The sequence below is a fragment of the Neophocaena asiaeorientalis genome, unplaced genomic scaffold, assembly GCF_003031525.2.
Source record: "Neophocaena asiaeorientalis asiaeorientalis breed wild unplaced genomic scaffold, Neophocaena_asiaeorientalis_V1.1 scaffold521, whole genome shotgun sequence".
NCBI lineage: Eukaryota > Metazoa > Chordata > Mammalia > Artiodactyla > Phocoenidae > Neophocaena > Neophocaena asiaeorientalis.
In genome coordinates this window covers 7035592-7055393 of record NW_020174712.1, presented here as the reverse complement: position 1 = coordinate 7055393, position 19802 = coordinate 7035592, and the positions used below count along the sequence as shown (strand labels likewise).

Below are 19802 nucleotides of genomic sequence, written 5' to 3'. Positions count from 1 at the left end.
TGTTTCTGTATTTTTTGTCCTCCTATAATATTGTACATTTCCTGAGTGTAGGGACTTTGTACATAGAAAAGACTCTTATACATATGTAGGTATATATGTGTTCCATACATTTTGTTTAATTGTTTTTGTACAGTGTGGATTTTTATATTTATTTTTGGTATAAATTTGATAAAACTATTAATATATCTCTTACAATATCAAATGGTACTTTTGCATCAAATTCTGTAATTGTTGTCAAACATATTTGAGAAGTTATCCTTTAAGTAATGCTTACTGGTTTAAAATTTCATAGTTTGAAATTTTTTAATTCATTATTTTCTTTATTTTTATCTTCATAATGTATTCACTGGAAGCCTACTGTTGGATTTTTGCTTTTTGGAAATAATTTTAGCTGTGATTCTTTTGATAGATATTCCAAAACTATCACTTGCAGGGGAAAAACTGGTTTCCAGTATAAACACAGGATATTTAACAACCACAAATTAATATCAGTTAATTTCTAACCAGCACTTTTAAGACATAATTAAGAATGGTAACTAAAGATCAAGATAGTTGTAAAAACTTTTTTAAAACTGTAGGGTTTTAAAAAGAAATATTTACCTCAAAAAAGAAAATATGCTTCATAGACTGAATATTAAATCATATACATATCAAAATAGCATATTGAAATTTGACTTGTGTTTAGACTTTGGCATTCATTTATGAGCTTTGAGAACCTGAGTAAGTTATTTAATCTTTTGTTTCTTCATTTATAAAAGTAAAAATAGCAGCCTTATGAGGTTTTTAAGGATTGAATGATATCAGTTATGTTTAGTGTAATACCTGACATGCAATAAGCACTTAATAAACATTGCTAGCTGTCATTGTCATCATAATCATTATCACTTGAATTCATAACCATTATTTTAAAAAATCTTTAATATAATTTTATAATTTAACATTTGCTTAATAATTATAGTTCAAATAAATGTCAATTGAGATATATATCTGATTGTTGATTGTAACTTTGTGTTTGAAATCAAGAAAATTTCTTGTTTTACCCACTTAAATAGAACCTAAGAGGTAAACTGTTCATCTAGAACTAAAATAAGTAATTATTTTCATATAGCTTCAAGTATTATTTAATTTTAATTTAATTTTAAGTTAAAAAATTTCAGACATACATAAAAATATTAAAAATATAATGAAAACATAAACCTATAGCTTAAGAAATAAAATATATCCAAAAGAATGAAGTCCCTCTTCACCTTATATTTATATATGCAGTAACTTCATGTGAAATAAGGAATTTAGAAAATCAGAAAATCCTTTGAAGAACAATCTTAATGGCTCTTTAGTTTTATTAAAAAAAAAAAAGCCAATAATACTGAACATGGTGACATCCGGCAGAATGAATATGTCTTTTGTGAATAATTTACCCTGGAAATCTCATAAACCCTACAAAACTCAAGAGTGTCTAACTTCCTCTTTTGATAAATAGCTTCTGAACATTGCATAAGAGCATGTGCATGTACTTTTTTGTACCATTTATTTTTCTTCTTTTCTTACTGCTATATTTCAAAAGCCACAGAATAATAAATATTATTTACATTGTTGTGTTCATTGTGTAAAGGAGGATGTCTATGAAATGAATGTGTAAAGTATTATAATTAAGGTTAAATGCTGAATTCTACTGTATAGACCTGTGATTTTAATCTTGATTTTAAACTTGATTACATGTTTGCATATAAACTGTCTTGGGTAAAGAAAGGATGTTGTTGCTACATAGAGAAGAAAACTATCTTCATAAAAATTAGTTTGCCAAATTTTAGAACATAATTTTTCCCTTTTGATCTTAAAATGACTTATTACATCGCTTAAAAAAGAGAAAGTTAAGCAAAACATGCCTATCTTATAATCTTGAATTTGATATATTGTTTACGTTAGCTATGGTTAACTATACAGAAATGGCCACATTGCCACGTAGAAAAATTATTGGTTGTCATTATTGTAATGTAGCTGAAATAGTTGATATTTACTAGTTCCTAATGCAGCTGTGTTATAGGACTTAATTACGTACAAACCTGGAGATAATTCTTGGACAAGCATTAGATATTCACAGTGTTCAAATCTGAGCAAGGAAACAGCAATGTTGACTATGTATTTATTTTAATATTATGAGATTTATAGTGTTTGAGATCTTCAGGGATGTGAGGAGAAATCAGAAAAAGACAGTGATCTCAGGTATTTTATTCAACTATGACATTCTTAGGGGAGAAGAATGGAAAACAGGCCAAGAGTCTCTCTATCACATTACCTGTTCTCTCCTTGATCTTTTTTTCTCTTTGCCCCTATCCTTCCCCTTCACTCTAGAGAGACCTGACCTTTGAAGTATAATCAGAGATACTAACACAGCAGAGATCATGAGTGACACCTTAAAATTATAATTTCTCTATGTTAATATTTTATATTCTAATATCAGTGTTTAATGAATATCACTGTTTGTGTTTTAAGCCCATAGGATGTTTAACATGGAGTAATTAACTTACTTTATAAATCCAGAAATCCCCAAAGTAAGATAATGATTATGGAAAATGTGTTTTCTATTCCACTGATATTATTTAAGTAGTTTATAGTACATGAAACAAATACATAATGCATAACATACATAGATCTAAATCTTGAGATTAAAAAAACTTTGCCTTTTAGATATAAAACTCAGTGTTATGATTGTAGATGGTTACTGAATTTTGATATATATTACATGAAGTATTATCTAATTTTTTATGTTTATTATAGTTGCTAAAACATGGAAGTCACTTTCCAAGCAGGTAGGTTAAAGCTCTTGGTATATGTATGCATGCACACGATTTTATTTTATTTATTTATTTTTTAAAAATTTATTTATTTATTTGGCTGCACTGGGTCTTAGTTGTGGCATGTGGGATCAAGTTCCCTGACCAGGGATCAAACCCGGGGCTCCTGCATTGGGAGCATGGAGCCTTAGCCACTGGACCACCATGGAAGTCCCGCACACAATTTTTTATATATATATTTATGTGATGTATACATATATAAATGTGATATGTACATATATATAAGATATATAAAGCTGAACTCAAAGGAGATTATTAGCAAATTTTGCTAAATTAAATATTAAAAATTTTGGCACACCAAAAGACAGTGTCAACAATGTTAAAAGATGTATGACAGATGGGAGAATATGCTTGCAACATATTGGGTTGGCTAAAAGTTCGTTCGGGTTTTCTTAAGATATGAAAAACCAGGACGAACTTTTTGGCCAACCCATTATTAACAGAAAAGGCTAAGTGTCTTGTAGTCATATAGAACTCCTGTAAATCAATATACAAAAGATAATAAGAAAATAATGGGTAGACATAGCCAGAAGGGCCAATAAATATATGTAAAGGAGCTCAACCTCACTAGTAATCAGGGATATGCAAATTAAACCAATGATCTGATGCTAGTTCACACCCATCAGATTGTCAGGTTCTAGAAATCTAACAATACCAGTAATTCAAGGACAAGAAGAAGGAGGAATCAGGTGAGAATGTAAATTGGTATAGTCTCTTTTGAGAGAAATTTGGCACTATCTAATGCATATCAAAAATTCTACTTCTAGATATGTTTACAAGAGAAACACTTGTATGCTTATACCAGGAGTCCTAAAAAAATTAGGAACAATATAAATGCCAGTCAGTAGAGGAATTAATAAAAGAATGTGAAATAGGCATATGAAGGACAATACAGTAATATAGAGCTAAGATGAATAAATACACAAGAGGTATGTATATCAACATGAATAGACCTAAAAAACATGAGTTTGAGTAAAACAGCAAGTTGCAAAATAATATAAACCGGTCTTTCTTAATGTGCAAAGACCTTTTTGGGGGTCCATGAAGTCAAGACTATTTTCTTAATAATACTGAGAAGATACTTGTTCTATTACTCTCATTCTGTGACAAGTGTACAGTGGAGTTTTCCAGAGGCTGCATGATGAGTGATGACATCATCACTCTGAGAACTAATAGAATATGTGCTTGTGTGTTTTTGTGTTCTAAAAATGTATCATTTCGATTTCCACATGCATTAAATATTGATAGATATAACCTACATAAGCAATATCTCTTTCGGGTAAACAATTTTTAAGAGTATAAAGAGTTACATTTCAGAACTGCTTATATAGACAGTTGCTATGTAGCCATTAAAATGAAAATGAAGAATATTTGGCAGGAAAATACGCTCATGACATATTAATGCAAAGAGTAATTTACAAAACAGTATGCAGAAAATTATTTAATATTTGCAACAAGAATGACAAAAATACTGTATAAATATGCCTAGATAGAGAATTAGATTAAAAGGAGATTAAATAAAATTTTTTTTTTTTTTTTTTTTTTTTTTTGTGGTACGCGGGCCTCTCACTGCTGTGGCCTTCCCCGCTGCGGAGCACAGGCTCCGGACGTGCAGTCTCAGCGGCCATGGCTCACGGGCCCAGCCGCTCCGCGGCATGTGGGATCTTCCCGGACCGGGGCACGAACCCGTGTCCCCTGCATCAGCAGGCGGACTCTCAACCACTGCGCCACCAGGGAAGCCCTAAATAAAATTTTTAATTGTGGTTTGTCCCTGGATTACAATCCGGTTTTATTTTCTGCACTTACTAATTTTCCTATAACATATATATTACGTATATAATTATAAAAATTGTCCTCAGAAAAATTGTATAAAGCCTTTCAAAGGCATCTATAATTCTAGGTAAATGAATTCAATCCAGCAAATATTTATTTAGTCCCTACTTGCAATACTGCAATACATTTCTGACACTTACCACCCAGAGTTAGCATCAGACCCCACAGATTTAAGGACCCATTTCCCAAAAAGGTGGCCCTCATTTCAGCTGTCAGCTGCAACTCAAGGGGTCCCGGACCACCCACACTGCTTACCAACTGGCTACAAATTCAGAGAGTTCCCACAACTCCACTCAAGTTTGATAATTTGTTAGACTGACTCATAGAACTCAGGAACGTTCTACATGTAGAATTATAGTTTATCATTATAAGGGAACAAATCAAAGCCAGCCAAATGGAGAGACACATACAGCAAGTTATAGGAGGGTTCCAAACACAGCTTCTGTGCTCTCTCCCTGAAGGATCAGGGTATGTCACCCTCCTGGCACACCCATGTGTTCACCAACCTGAAAGCTCCACTGAGTTGGGTGTCCAGAGTTTTTATTGGGGGTTTCATTGCATAGGTGTGATTGATCGAATCATTGGCCACATGGTTGAATTCAATCTCCAGTCCCTTTCCTCTCCCCTCCCCAGAGGTCGGGCTAGTTCAAAGCCCCAAGACTTGAATCATGGGGTTATTTTTGAAGGTCAGCCCCCCATCTTGAGTCATCTCCTCAGCATAAACTTTGGTGTTATGCAAGGATATTAGTCTTCCTCCCAGGAACCAGGGACAAAGGCCAATCAAATTCTTTACCATACAACACTACTACCTATAAGAGACTAAGGTAGGCACTGGGAGAGGGGAGAAAGATTCCTGCCTGAGTGGAAATACAGTTTTTAATAAAACTTAAAAGTCCCTAGCCTCCACTGCAGTGAACTCTACTCAATACTCTGTTATAACCTATATGGGAAAAGAATCTGAAAAAGAGTGGATATATGTATATGTATAACTGACTCACTTTGCTGTATACCTGCAACTAACATAATATTGTAAATCAACTATATGTAAATATAAAATAAAAATTAAGAAAAAAAAGTCCCTGAAGTTGACACAAAACAAGATTAGTATGTCAACTGGATGATCTAGACCAGACAAGGAACTAAATTATTACAAAAATAAACTGCTTAGAGTCAGTAAGGATCTGGACAGTCATTTACTAGTTGTATAATCCCGGGTGAGTTACTTATCTTCTTTAAGACACAGTAAAATATGCATAATGAGGATAATTTTTTAGAATTAAATGAGATATGTATTAGCCCATTGCCAAGCATATAGGGGACACTCAGTAAAAGGTAGCTATGATTTTTTTGGTCTTAAATTTTAGCTGAGTTTAAGTAGAAGAAATGAGTTGAATACATGGGAACAGTTAAAATGGAGATGGTAGTATTTATATAATAGAAACAGTATAAATGAAAGTATATAAAATGTACTCAAAATATTAATATTTTTTAATCTCCTGCTCTAACAAAAATGTTTATGAATTTACTATTGTTTAAACATTAAACATCCTAGCTTCTCATTATTATTCATATGTGAATTGCTACCCTAGTCAGACACTACTGAGCACCAGGTGGCATCTATTACCTGCAGTGCAGAAATAACACCAGGAAGGAAATGAGAGCAAGGATTCACAGATAGGCTTCAGGGCGTCTGTAAATCCCCTAAAAATACCTCTCCTGCCTTTGGCATCCCAGAGATTCCTTATTTGCCTGCTAACCCAGCTCTATAATGAAAAAGATGGTTTATAAATGTCATAGAGCTTTTTTAGGTACAACTACATCAGGAAGGATTTGTCTAAAGTGCTTCTCAAACTTGAATGTGCATAAAAATCACCTGGAGATCGTGTTAAAAATTGATTCTGGTTCAGGAGGCCAGGGATGGGATCTGAGATTCTGCATTTCTAACAAGCTCCCCGGTGATGATGCCCGGGCCATTGGGGAACCAATTTTGAGTAGCAAGAGTCAGATCTGGAAAAGAAGTCATTTCTATTGTTTTTTCAGTATGTTACTTAGCACACTAATTTTTTAATTTCAAATGCTTTCAAGTTATCTCACCAAATCCTTTAATAATTTTTTCACAGTTAACCTAATAATAATTTTCACTTATTTTTAACATAGTATGTGTAATAAATACAAAATCGTTCTAGTATCTGAGCAATGAATCAAATGTTTAAATTTTCCAAAATAGTCCCCCCTCAGCTTGATTAAAAAAGAAAAAAAGCTGGCTAACCAGCAATTGAAGTGTGTATTCTTTACTGAATATTTAAGTTAAAATTAGAAAAAAAAATTGCAGCGGTGGACACAATAACTCAACACCCTGTCATCCCGCTTCATCTGATGTCATCATTCTTTGAGTCACTATTAAAATACTATTCATTCTTTCCCAGCATAATCTGTTGCCCAGTTACTTCATCTACCACAAAATCTCCTAAATCCAACAGGGCTACAGAAAACAGTATGTGAAGCCCAGTGATCATGTGTGACCTGTATTAGGAAGTCCACCTTTTCCTGTGACTTCCACGGAACCATCCTTTTCTAACTGGCTCCAGAACTTAAATTCACTGTTTTATCTTAATTAGATTATCGTATATATATGTATTTCTCCAGTTATTAAGTTTACCTGAAATTTTCGGTAGCTCTAATTGAATTTAATGTAGCATCTTCATCACTTATTTTTACATTTGGACTGTGGGCAAATATTGGGTTTTATGGTTGAATGAACCACAGATAAAATAGTATAAATACAGTCATGTCTCACGTCTTCTAAGCAGAGAATGTTTTTGCATAGGCATTTAAATATTTTTGGTCTATTTTATAAGTTAGTGGTTTACCAGTTAATCAGCATTATGATACCTTATGTCATAGGAATTAAATCAAATGTTATCAGAAACACCACCAGTTTGGAAAGGATCATCAAAGCTATTTCGAAGTCTTAAAGAAAGAGGTAAGTTAACTATAGTATTTATGTATTTTAATATTGATACTATATTATTTATACTATTTATACGTAGTTTCCTCATGCTTAAATAATTTTATAATTAATGTGTCTATGTACATGGAAAAAAAACTGAAAAGAAAAATACCAAAATATTAATAATGATTGTTTCTCAGCAATGGGATTAAGGGTGGTTTTTATGTTACTTTTTATATAGACTATTCATATCTTCCACACTTTTCACAGCAAAATGAACTTTTATAGTTAAAAAAAACACCTTTTTAACCATATTGAGAAGAAGTATATGTTATATTTACCCACAGAAAGCATTTTTCAAAAATACTGATTTCCAAATGTCTATTTTTCTTCTTTCCTTTTACTTCCAGGGAATTGCAGATTTTCTTAAATTTAATCAATATGAAAAGCTTATTGGATATATCTTTTGGTTGTACAATTGGAACATGTTTCTTTTAAAAACAACACTCACTGCAAAATCCACCTATCTCAACTTACCATATTACCCATATCTATTTATACGTTAACTCATTAATTCATACATGTCTTTGCAATCAAATTATATAGCTTTTATTGCAATTTTCTTTTACATTGTACTTTTTATAAATGTTTATAGCAGAAACTAATAAACTCTCTTTAATCTTAAAAAGGAATGTTTCTTAGAAATATATATTTTCATATTCAAATATAAGAGTATACAAAATAACAATATAAAGCAATTATCTAAACTTACCTTTTTTTCATCAATTTCAACCAATATTGGTTTGAAAATAATATATTTACTTTAATGTGAAGATAAATACTTTATAAAGGATTAGTTATAATCCATATATTTTTGCCTAAGTAGAATTAGAAATTCAGATTGCTTACACCTGGTTCTCATGGACTCTGGAAGGAGGAGACACCTTGTCTTTAACTGTAGGCTTTTCATAACTAGGGTTTTTAAATCTTTGTGAAATCTGGGCCATGATGTCTTTAAAGTTCTTAGAAATTTTTTTCTGGAAGTTGTCTTAAAGATTGCCATTCAAATCTTAGGGTGGAATGATAGGATCAGGACAATTCAAAGCTCGGAATAATGAGGGAAATTGGTGAATGTAAAAAATATTTCTTTAATACCTCTCATGGGAAAATGCAATTGGATCAAATATAATCCAAGAAAGATAAATGCATGGAAGAAGGAAATTCTTTTTAGTTAGGGGGAGGGTTAAATCTGGAAGCCATAGGTTTAGGCAGGTCCTAATCCTACTTAAATTGTATGCATATTTGCATATTTTTTTCAGGGGGAGATGATCTATTCAGTGCTACCCAGTAGAACTATCTGCAGTGATGGGAATGTCCGTATGGTAGCCACGAGCCAAATGTGGCTATTAATTACCTGAAATGGGGCTACTGTATCTGAGGAACTGAATTTTTAATTTTATCTACTTTTAATTATTTTAAATTTAAATAGCCCTGTGTGGCCAATGGCTACACTGTAGAACAGTGCAGATCTGTGTCATAGTGATGGGATTATCAAGGTAATCCGTGTACCCAAGAAGTTTTAGAACCATAGGGTTAGGTAAAGTAGAGAGTTACAGAGAATCTTGCTTTTTTATAAAGAGATTAGGTGGAAGAGGAATTGTAAAGCTAAGTTTTTAGAACTATTGAAAACGAATTTACAAATTAATTTTGTCTGTTTAAAATATAACCCAACAAGAAAATGTTAGGCAGTTTTACAAAAATTTAATTGGTATACAGCATTTATGAAAACATGAATTACATAGACTTAGTTATAATAGCTAACTGTAATATATCATGATATAGGAACTAAACAGTGTAATGCTTTTAAGGAACTTCCCTTAGAATTTTTTAAAATTGAATTTTCAAGAGAAACCTAGTTGGCATCTTTCTTGGCCTCTTTTTCTAAGGATCGAAACATTACTATATGCTTAGCATTTATTATTATTTTATTTTTGACCCTGGGTGGCCTTAAAATAAATTGAAAGGTTAATCTAATGGTTTTCCATTTTTGTAATTAAAAACATTATGAATCTACAGTTCATGTTTAGTAATATTTTCCCTTCTCCCTGACCTTTTTTTTTTTTAAACATCTTTACTGGAGTATGATTGCTTTACAATAGTGTGTTAGTTTCTGCTGTATAACAAAGTGAATCAGCTATACACATACATATATCCCCATATCCCCTCCCTCTTGCGTCTCCCTCCCTCCCACCCTCCCTATCCCACCCCTCTAGGTGGTCACAGAGCACCGAGCTGATCTCCCTGTGCCATGCGGCTGCTTCCCACTAGCTAGCTATTTTATATTTGGTTGTGTATATATGTCCCTGACCATTTTTATTAAATTATATCATGAGTTTCTCACTTTGTTTTTCTTCCCTGTGGATTATACCACCTCAAAAACCACTTAGTACTTCAGAAAAGTGCCTACTATGATAATCATCATCAGGACTCCCGCTGTTTTATAATCCTTCAGTGAGGGGAATCTTACCAAGTGAAAGATGGAGAGCAGATATTAAACTTCTTTGTGCTAACCAGCACCTCTTGTGCATTCCACCAAGTCAGAACAACAGTCAGTGAGATGGGGTTATGGAGATACAGAGCCCATTTCCAGATCTTTTTTTTTGAGGGATCCCTATGGAATCTAGGTATTGTATCTTATATACGTTGACCATTCCAGAATCTTTCTCCCATAACATTCATGGCAATCAACCAGAACTATGTCTATAGGTCACAATATTCTAGTATAAACAAAAGACGGGAATGCTTTCAGGGCCTCCTAGCTCGGTCCCTTCACATCTTCTGACAAACTGCCTGACAGTGACTCCTCTTCCTTTGTTCTGTAACAAAGAGGGTAGCCTCAAAGAACATCAGGTAAAGTGGAGTTTTAAAGTTCACGATCTGATTATTTTAAGGATTTTTATACCCTTTTACCAAACATGAGGACTGTCTGGTATCTGGATAAGTGTTATTGGCTTATTTCTGATTTTCATTTTCTCAGGATACACTTGGAAAAACAATTAAGCCATTAATTCTAGTTTTGGGTGTTATAATCCAAAAGCAAGAATTTGAGTAACAGAATGTATGTTTTTATGTAGTCCAAACAAACTCCTTTTAAAGTTTATGAGATTACAGAGAACTCAGGATACAATATACAGAAAGTGTAAGCTTTCTGTAAAAATTGAAACTTCTTAGATTACATTTAATAGAAGCATGAAGCTTATCAAGAATAATGAGTGATAACTTGAAAGGAGAAAAGTAATAACTATAGAGTTGTGTTTTTTGAATGCAATAAGAAGTCAAATCTCTAAGCAAGAATATCTAAATGTTTTATTCAAGGGTTACTAAGAAATTATTAAGCACTTTACAGTGTTAACCATTTCCAACATTTTTATTTTATGTTAGATTCATACCTTGAAAGCTAGCAACACATTTAAAATTTACAGCTATATGTAAACATTATTGATAATTTTGCTTTTATGCCAGTATATCTGGAAGCATTAATGTGATTTTTGTATGGGTTTCTACAGAAGCATATGAAACAATGTAAAATTTATTTGTTTCTTTCACCCTGATTTTGTAGTAATAGTTTAGTCTCATTGAAAACAATATTTAGCATCTTCTTTAAAACTCTTAAGTTCTTTATAAATATTACTGCTATTATAAGAATAATGATTTACCTGATAAATATGAAGAGAAAGTAATATTTTATATATAGCATAACTAATACTATTTTTCTTCTAGGTGTGATTTCTTACACAGAATATCTTTTTCTTTTATGTATTTTAACAAGTAAGTATACTCATTAAATCTATTTCTAGATACAGTTTTCTTTCTCAAGCATAATCTTGGGAAATAAATCTTTTTTAAAATTAATTAATTTATTTTTTGCTGCATTGGGTCTTCGTTGCTGCACGCGGGCTTTCTCTAGTTGTGGCGAGCAGGGGCTACCCTTTGTTGCAGTGTGCGGGCTTATTGCTGTGGCTTCTCTCGTTGCGGAGCACGAGCTCTAGGCACATGGGCTTCAGTAGTTGTGGCGCACGAGCTCTAGAGCACAGGCTTAGTAGTTGTGGTGCACGGGCTTAGTTGCTCTGAGGCATGTGGGATCATCGCGGACCAGGGCTCGAACCTGTGACCCCTGCATTGAAAATCAGTTTAGGTCTATCCAGGCTGTTTTGCAAAATTCATGTCTAAATGCCAGTAGAAAATGCTAAGCACAGTACTATCAAGGGTCAAAACCATAAATATTATTATGGCTTACGGTGTAGTAAATAAAATGCTCATAAATTATACACTTAATATCCTATATCAATCCCTGTGGTAGGATCTACATGGGAGCCTAAAGGTCAGGATGTGTAGTGATTTGTATATTTCCTGCTACACTCATTCATTCAAATCACATTTTCTGCAAGACTAGTCTGAAAGAATGAGTCCTTTAACTAGTAAGTCTATAAGAAGACCCATCATATATCCTACAACAGCTTTATTATTATCTTCCTCTCATATACAGCAATTCTTATGAAGTACATGAAGGGTTTACTAAGGTGTTCAGTTAAATTTCGTTGCATTTAATGGAGGAACTTACATGCTATAGTTCACAGTGCTCCAGCCACCTGACCTTTTTATTCCCTGAATTCTCACCTCAGGAATTCGTACTTTCTGCTCCCTCTACCGTCAGTGCTTTTACTAAAGATCCTCAGGATAGTAAAAATCATTCAGGTTTCCTTTGAAATATGAAGACTTAGAGAAGGCTTACTTTACCATTCTCCCTAAAATAACACCCTCTTCCATCTTTCCCCTTTTATCCCTTTACAATGTTTTATTTTCTTCATAGTACTTAAACTATTCGAAAGTGTTTGTTTACTGGTTTACATGTTTTTGTCTCTCTCCCCACAGTTGAATGCAAGGTCCACGATGGCAAAGATTTTATCTTTTCACATGGTAGCCTCTCAGAAAATAATTGGCAAATGAATGAAGAAAGGAGTGAAATAAAAGAATGTGGCTAGTGGAATTTCCAATTGTGGAGATTTATGGAGATGTGTGGAAACAAGAACATCAATAAAATTGTGTCATTAGAAACCAATCTTAAAATTCCTATACTTCTGTAATTAGAAAATTCACAGCCACTGTGTTATTTCTGAATTTAGTAATGGATGCTGTTATGTTGGAGTTCTGTTGCAGGAAATTTGAGGTGTGTGTGTGTGTGTGTGTGTGTGCTCGCACACATATGTATTTCAAAAATTGTATATTTTTTTCTTGCTTTTTTCCTCCTGGCTCAAAGTCATTTAAAATGTTGGTGCTGAAGAAAAGCAAGTATTGTGCAGTTAGTTATAGGACAGCCTGAGGTCATTGTCCCAGAGTGGAAAGCCATTCTGATGATTTCAGTCCAGTCAGTGATGAATGCCACTGTGGAAAGTAGAGGAGTGGGGGCCAAGGAGTGTCTCAGAGACTTGTTTTAAAGTTATCTTGTTAGCAGAACAACTTTAGATGCAAAATTAGAAGTTATAAGTGCCTGGACCAGCAGAGTGATGGGTCAGAGTAAAACAAAACTGGTGAGGAAAGCCACTTGTTGAGCTGGGACAGGGTTGATTTAAGCATGTTGGAAGAAACACAGATAGTGGTTTTTGCTTACTACAGAAAGGGTAGGATCTTTGGATGTTGTGAATCTTCATTTGGAGTTCAGGACCCATCATAGGAACTACTAAGAGTTTGAATTGAAAAGTTATGGGTGTCGTTTAGATTAGAACAAGAAAAATGTGAAAGGAGGGCTGGCAGGAAGTGGGCTAGATAATCTATGTTACCTGTCCATAGTTTTCTCCCCTTTACTTTTTATTACTTTAACTTAATATTCCCTTCCAAGTAATGCTGGTGAGGACTTCTATGTGTCTTCAGATATTTTTAAAGCTTAAATCTTGGTTATCAGAGATGGTGTAACTTTTTATTTCTTTCTCAAGCGAATGATAATGAAAATAAGTCTAGATTCCTAAAATACGTGCAAAACAGTGAACTTCCATAAAAGACTGGCTTTCATTTCCATTATTTTCGGAGACAGCTATTACCCGTTAAGAAAGTAGGGCTGTGTGCTTTGTTTTTGCCGGGTTCACGGTTTCACAACAGGTAGTGGCAAGTGTATCTGTGAGAGGTCCTTTTTAAACTTTTTGCCAGTCATGTTAAAAGAGAAGGTCAGATGTTTTGAAAAAGGCATGTACACTGAGCTCCTCTTTGAAGGATACGTTCAAGTTTTCTTCTGTCCAGGTTTTCTTCTTTATGCTTTAGAAGTGAAAAGAGAAGAAGGATTGAATCTCATTATAGGGTTCATACAATTAAGGCAGTTCATAATGTGTGAAAGTCTGATTTTCTCAGAAAAGGAGTTGTTCCTTGTATTTGGGGAGAATTAAGTATTCAAGCTCTCTTTATATTTCTGTATTTGAAGCCTCTAGAAGTTCAAACCCAAATATGTAATCTCTCATGCTTGACATCTTTTCACAGGTTATTTCCATTATAAATTTCCCAAGATTTTAGACTGCTCCATTGTGTCATATTCTTATTTTTCCTTCTGTTCTAAGTAGCTGACATATTAAAAATACTGCAGGTGTGAGGAGCTGATATTTTCCTTTTAAATAAACTGACAGACTTTGGATAAGAAAGAAATATTTATCTTTGGAAGGAAGGTAGTCAAATTTTACTGTCAGTGCTATGCAACAGGTATCACACAAGTAGATTTAAAGTGTATTATCAATTGTGTTACTAAGTGTGCTGATTTATGAAGCAGAAATATATATACTTACATGGCGCTTTAATTATATTTAAATAATAACATGTTGCTTTTAATTTCTTGGTTAAAGAAAGTATTTCTGTATAGAATGTGAATAATTGTTTACAACTAATGTGGATTTTTTTACTTTAAAAACATTTTTTTCATTTCACAAATACTTTTCCTGTTCTTTTCTGGCAGAGCCACATGCAGGTTTTAGAATAGCTTTCAACATGTTTGACACCGATGGCAATGAGATGGTAGATAAAAAGGAGTTTTTGGTGGTATGTATATTACAAGCTACATTTTATCAATAATTAATCATTGCTTACTTACATTTTTATGTTTTGCATTATTTAGAATACCGTTGTAGAAAAAAGAGTGAAAATTTTATGCTTTCACTTTAATTTAATAAAGTATATACTCATGTACTTTATTTTGAATGATTTTGGTTTTTGGCTGTGTTGGGTCTTTGTTACTGCACGCAGGATATTTCGTTGTGGCGTGCGGGCTTCTCTCTAGTTGTGGCGTGTGGGTTTTCTCTTCGCTAATTGTGTCACGGGCTCCAGAGCACGTGGGCTCTGTAGTTTGTGGCACGCAGGCTCTCGAGTTGAGGCCTCCGAGCTCAGTAGTTGTGGTGCATGGGCTTAGTTGCCCCACGGCATGTGGGATCTTAGTTCCTCCACCAGGGATCGAACCCACATCGCCTGCATTGCAAGGCAGATTCTTTACCACTGGACCACCAGGGAAGTCCCTATTTTGAATGATTTTTACACTATAAAAAAATAAATTATATTCAGTGTATAAAGATGCTTATAGTTGTTTACACATCTTCTGGAAGTTTGAAATGTGTCAGATGTTTTCCACTGGGTGGGTGACAAGCAATCCTGAGGTGTTATGCATGCTCAGTCTCTATCATATCAGCCACCCAATCACAGACAGCTCTTTGCCACAGGAACTCCCCTTCCTTCTCATTAAAGGATTTACGATTTTTCTTTTTCCTTTTCTCTTCCACTCATTGCTGCCTTATATTCCAGTCTTAGCCCAATTTCCTACTCCCTTCTCCTGTCTTTGACCAGGGGCTGGTCTCCAGTGGAGGGTAAGAGTGTTCTTGGTATTTGTCCTTCAGCCTTTCTCACCCGACTGGTCCCGTGTTGGTGCTGGTCTGGCAGCATCATCAGCTGCTCTCTCATCTTACCACCGCCTCCTTCCAGAATTTTTCCATTGCTTTTTACCCCTGTGTCCCTTATCTACTTCTGTGACCAAATGCCTATTCTGGTTTTCTCCAAAACAGAGATTAACATTAGTTTACTCCTTCCAGTAACAACCTCTACCCTTAGCATTTATGTTTAACTCAATATTTACCTCTACTCTCCTAGTGAAAAGAGAAGGGAAAAATAACATAAATAGCCATTTAATTTTCTATTTTTCCTGTGTATTGAGCCAATAAAAATCCCTTGGAAAACCTCTTAAATAGCTTAGTATTTTCTTCAGAGGCTGGAGCATAGAAGAGAAACTATGCAGTCATTCTTTTCCATGGTAGGAAAGAGAAGAGAGAGAAATCCTCATCAAAAGCTAATTAGCCATTAAAAAGGAAGCAAGCTAACTAATATTGTGATCTATCAAAAGGCTTAATCTAATGCCCATGTGGCCCTTGCCTGAGGACAGTGCCTGAGCAGGTCACTGGAGCTGGAACCACGAAGGGTCCCTCACTGCAGTGCTTTTCAGGATACGGGGGAGGCGAGAGGTTTCAGCTTCATTGCAGTAGATCGAGAGATGCCCATAACACCCTAAAATGGACAGGCTTAGTTTACTATAGTTCTGTCATGACAGTGTACAACTGTATTTTAGGACTTTCACAATGGGCCTAGTAATCTAAATAATTTTCAATAAACTTTCTATGACAGCAGTGCCAAGTTCCACCCCACTGTCTTAAAGATTAACTTTTGGAACTCAGTTCATTGGAAGTTGCCTGTCTTTCGGAATCTTGTCTGTTTGTGGAGATGGGAGGTGAAAACATTCATGCAGAATTTCTATTTATTTCCACTGTACACTCTTACAAAAGTTGCCCTTGCTTTAAAGCGGTGGTCTCCTCTGCAGTGGCTGTGTACTAATAGTTTTTTGTTTGTTGGTAAACAGCAGAGAGTTTGGAAGTAGAGGTGGAGTTGGGCAAAGTTATATGTAGAGGTCTAAAATCTGCGGTCCTCCTGCCTATTTATAAAGTGATTATTAATAACCTTGCAAAAAATAAAAACTCTTTTCACTAAGAAAAAGTGTGGAAATAAATTTATGTGTTAAAATCATTTACATTTTGTACTGTATATTTTAATTGTTATTTCATATCTTGGGAGGTAACACATTTTGACTTTCAACTATAGCCATACAAAGTGAAGTAAAGAGTTGAGATAGCTGTTCAAATTACACAGACAAGAGCAATGACCTTGTCAGAAAACTGATATAGAGACAGGATTAGGCTTCCATTTGTAAAATAAGATTTTAAAGAGGAAATAATGCCTTGTATAATGGTAGCTAACAGTTATTGAGAAGTTAACTGTGTGACAGGCAATGTGGTAAGTAATTACTTGTAATATTTACTCTGTACAACATTATTTTTATAAGACCTATCGATTATACCTCAGTAAAGCTGGAAAAAAATACTGCCCTAAGAGATTCTGTAAGATATTATCTTCATGTTCCTGATATGGAAAACAAGCCTTAAATAATTAGGCTAACTTGCTCAAGGGCTTATACATGGAGAGCCCATGTTCCTACCACAATGATGAGTTACCTGAAAGAGACCTTAGAGGTCATCTAGCCCATCTGCATTTCATATAGGAGCAAATTGGAGCCCAGTGAGGGTTGAACGACCTGTCCCCCGTTATAAAATTAGTGTATGACAGCAGATGGGCTCAAGCCCAGACCCCTGAGTTCGGGTCCAATGTCCTTTATCCCTCAGTAGGCTTCATCTCTTTTTATGTATATGCCACAGGCTCCACATCTTTGTCTTAGAGATAAAGTAAAACTATTTAATAGATCCTTTGGTACTGGGTTGCCTTTTTCTCAGGAAAAACATTGATATCAGAAAATATATTTATACTAGTTTTAATGATCTTGGTATATGAAGCTAACTATTTTCTTTCTTTTTAGAATATACCTAGCACAGGGTGTTAGGTAGGTACCCAGAAACTCTTGTTGGATATTTGATTTTTGATTTTTTTTTTTCAGCTTCAAGAAATATTCAGGAAAAAAAATGAAAAGAGAGAAACTAAAGGAGATGAAGAAAAGCGTGCAATGCTGGTAAGAATAATTTATAATATTTTCAGGGGGGTTTTCTAGGCAAGAATTATTTTATTCATGTTGAGAAACAATAATTAAAGCCTGTAACTTTGGACCTGTCCCTTTCTTGAAAACTTTCTAAAGTTCTTATGTAGAAAAATTGCTTCAGTATTTATATGCTTTGATATCAATATTTATATCAAGTATTGATATTAAACATCTGTATCCATAATCACATTCATTAAATCATTTTCATCTGTATTGTTGTTATCCATGAGATTTGAAGGGTATATCATATAATAGATTAATACAGATCATTATGCATGTAAAAATTTAAAGGTGAATTGCAAAGATTTAATTATACCTGTGAGTAAATTTAGTGGTGCTATAACAATATGAATGTTGAAGCAAAAACAAGGAAATAATATGTTTTTTTGCATTCATAGAAATATATATTATAGATTCTTCTTCTGGTAAGAGTAATGTCTTCATCTTATTCTGAAAGTAGAGTTAAGCAACATTTCCCTCCATTTTCCTGCTAGTTTTCTTTTTTGCTTGTCCCAAGTATTTCAGCCTGACAACAACCCAGGTTCACATAATAAAAATAACACGCAGATACTGAGACCTTAGTATCAGACACTATACTAGGTGCTTTGCATGCGTTTTCTCATTTACTCTACCCAACAGTTCCCTTATTATCTGTAATTATAGATGAGAGAACTGACAGTTGGAAAGGTTAAGTATCTTGTCCAAAATTCCATAGCTATTAAATGGCAAAACTAAGATTTGAACCCATGGCTGGCCAGCTCCAAAACTTGCCCTTTTACCCACTGTATCATATTTCTTCCTCTGGTACTTAGATAGCAGAAACATGGTGAATTTTGTTGGCATGTAAATGATAATTGTTTAATTTGCAAATTCATGGCCCTGTGAAATAGTTTAATTGGTCTATCTGGAATTCAAATAATTAACTTCAAAGAACTGCAACATTTTTTATTATTCTCATAGTTATAAGGATATGTATTAGGTTTTTTTTAAACATGGGTTATCTGAAGCAGATGGGTGTCATATTCAGTCCCAGTAGATTTACGAAGTATGTATTTATACTACTAAAAGCAGATTATCAGGATTATGAATACATACTATTTCTTAGGACATTTGACTATGATATATTTATCAGTATTTGTTGAATCACCCCCAGTAGACTAATTATGGAAGACACTTATATCAGTAGAAGACGCTGTCTATAGATAATATACTAAAAGAGTAAACAGTTCTTTTAATTTTGATGGATTACCCCCAATTGACTGGATAGGCAAGTTGTTAATAAAATATCATTAAGGAGGTTGAATTATGTTAATGAATCTTTTGGTAAACCTCAGTGATAAAGTAGATAGTATTTCAATGGATACAAATTTAACTGTTTATTTATACTAATTCCAGAGAGGACTTAATGGATCTTCCAGTAAAGTTACAATCCTATTCTAATCATTAACATTTACTAAAATACCTAAGTCGAGTAACAAAGGGAGAGAGGAAAGGGAGTAATAATAGCAGACAACCCACACTGGGAAAAGCTACAGTGTCAGCACAAAAGCGTCATTGCAGCCCAGGTAAAGTAAATTTAATACTGATGGTTTAATGCAAATAATAGTGATATAGTAGAACTTCATTAAGTTGCATTACTTAGGGAAAGTCTATCTGAATTATGAAATCTAAATTATATCAGCATACCCTAAATTGTATCAGTTTACATGAATATATGTAGATCAATGAAGCATTCTGTAGCAAATATATGGGGAAGGAGACTTGATTTAAAGAACAGATAAAAATAACTTATAAGTAGTATATAACTTATTTATGTGTAAAGGAATGCTTGCTAAAGGCACTGATCTCCATGGGTACCTCAGAGGTGTTTATCTTACATAGCTTACAATTAGTGGCTCCTGAAATCTCATTTACAGAATTTAGCTCTCAGAACTATTTCTTAAAACAATTCAGAGATAATCTTTAGTACCACCTCTGAACTAAACAACACTCTAGGACATACATCTCTCTCCAAATATTTGCTACTGTGTTTAACAATAACAATAATTAG

At 33.9% G+C, this 19802-nt stretch overlaps 1 protein-coding gene across 1 annotated transcript in view; it reads left to right on the top strand.

Moving 5' to 3' along the window:
- Window positions 1-19802, top strand: part of MICU3 (mitochondrial calcium uptake 3) — a 96269-nt gene that overhangs the window by 41685 nt on the left and 34782 nt on the right. Inside the window, exons 3-7 of the mRNA XM_024759872.1 lie at window positions 2779-2810; window positions 7593-7671; window positions 11419-11466; window positions 14630-14712; window positions 17654-17725. Coding sequence (XP_024615640.1) covers window positions 2779-2810; window positions 7593-7671; window positions 11419-11466; window positions 14630-14712; window positions 17654-17725 — 314 coding nt within the window. The remainder of the gene's footprint in view (window positions 1-2778; window positions 2811-7592; window positions 7672-11418; window positions 11467-14629; window positions 14713-17653; window positions 17726-19802) is intronic.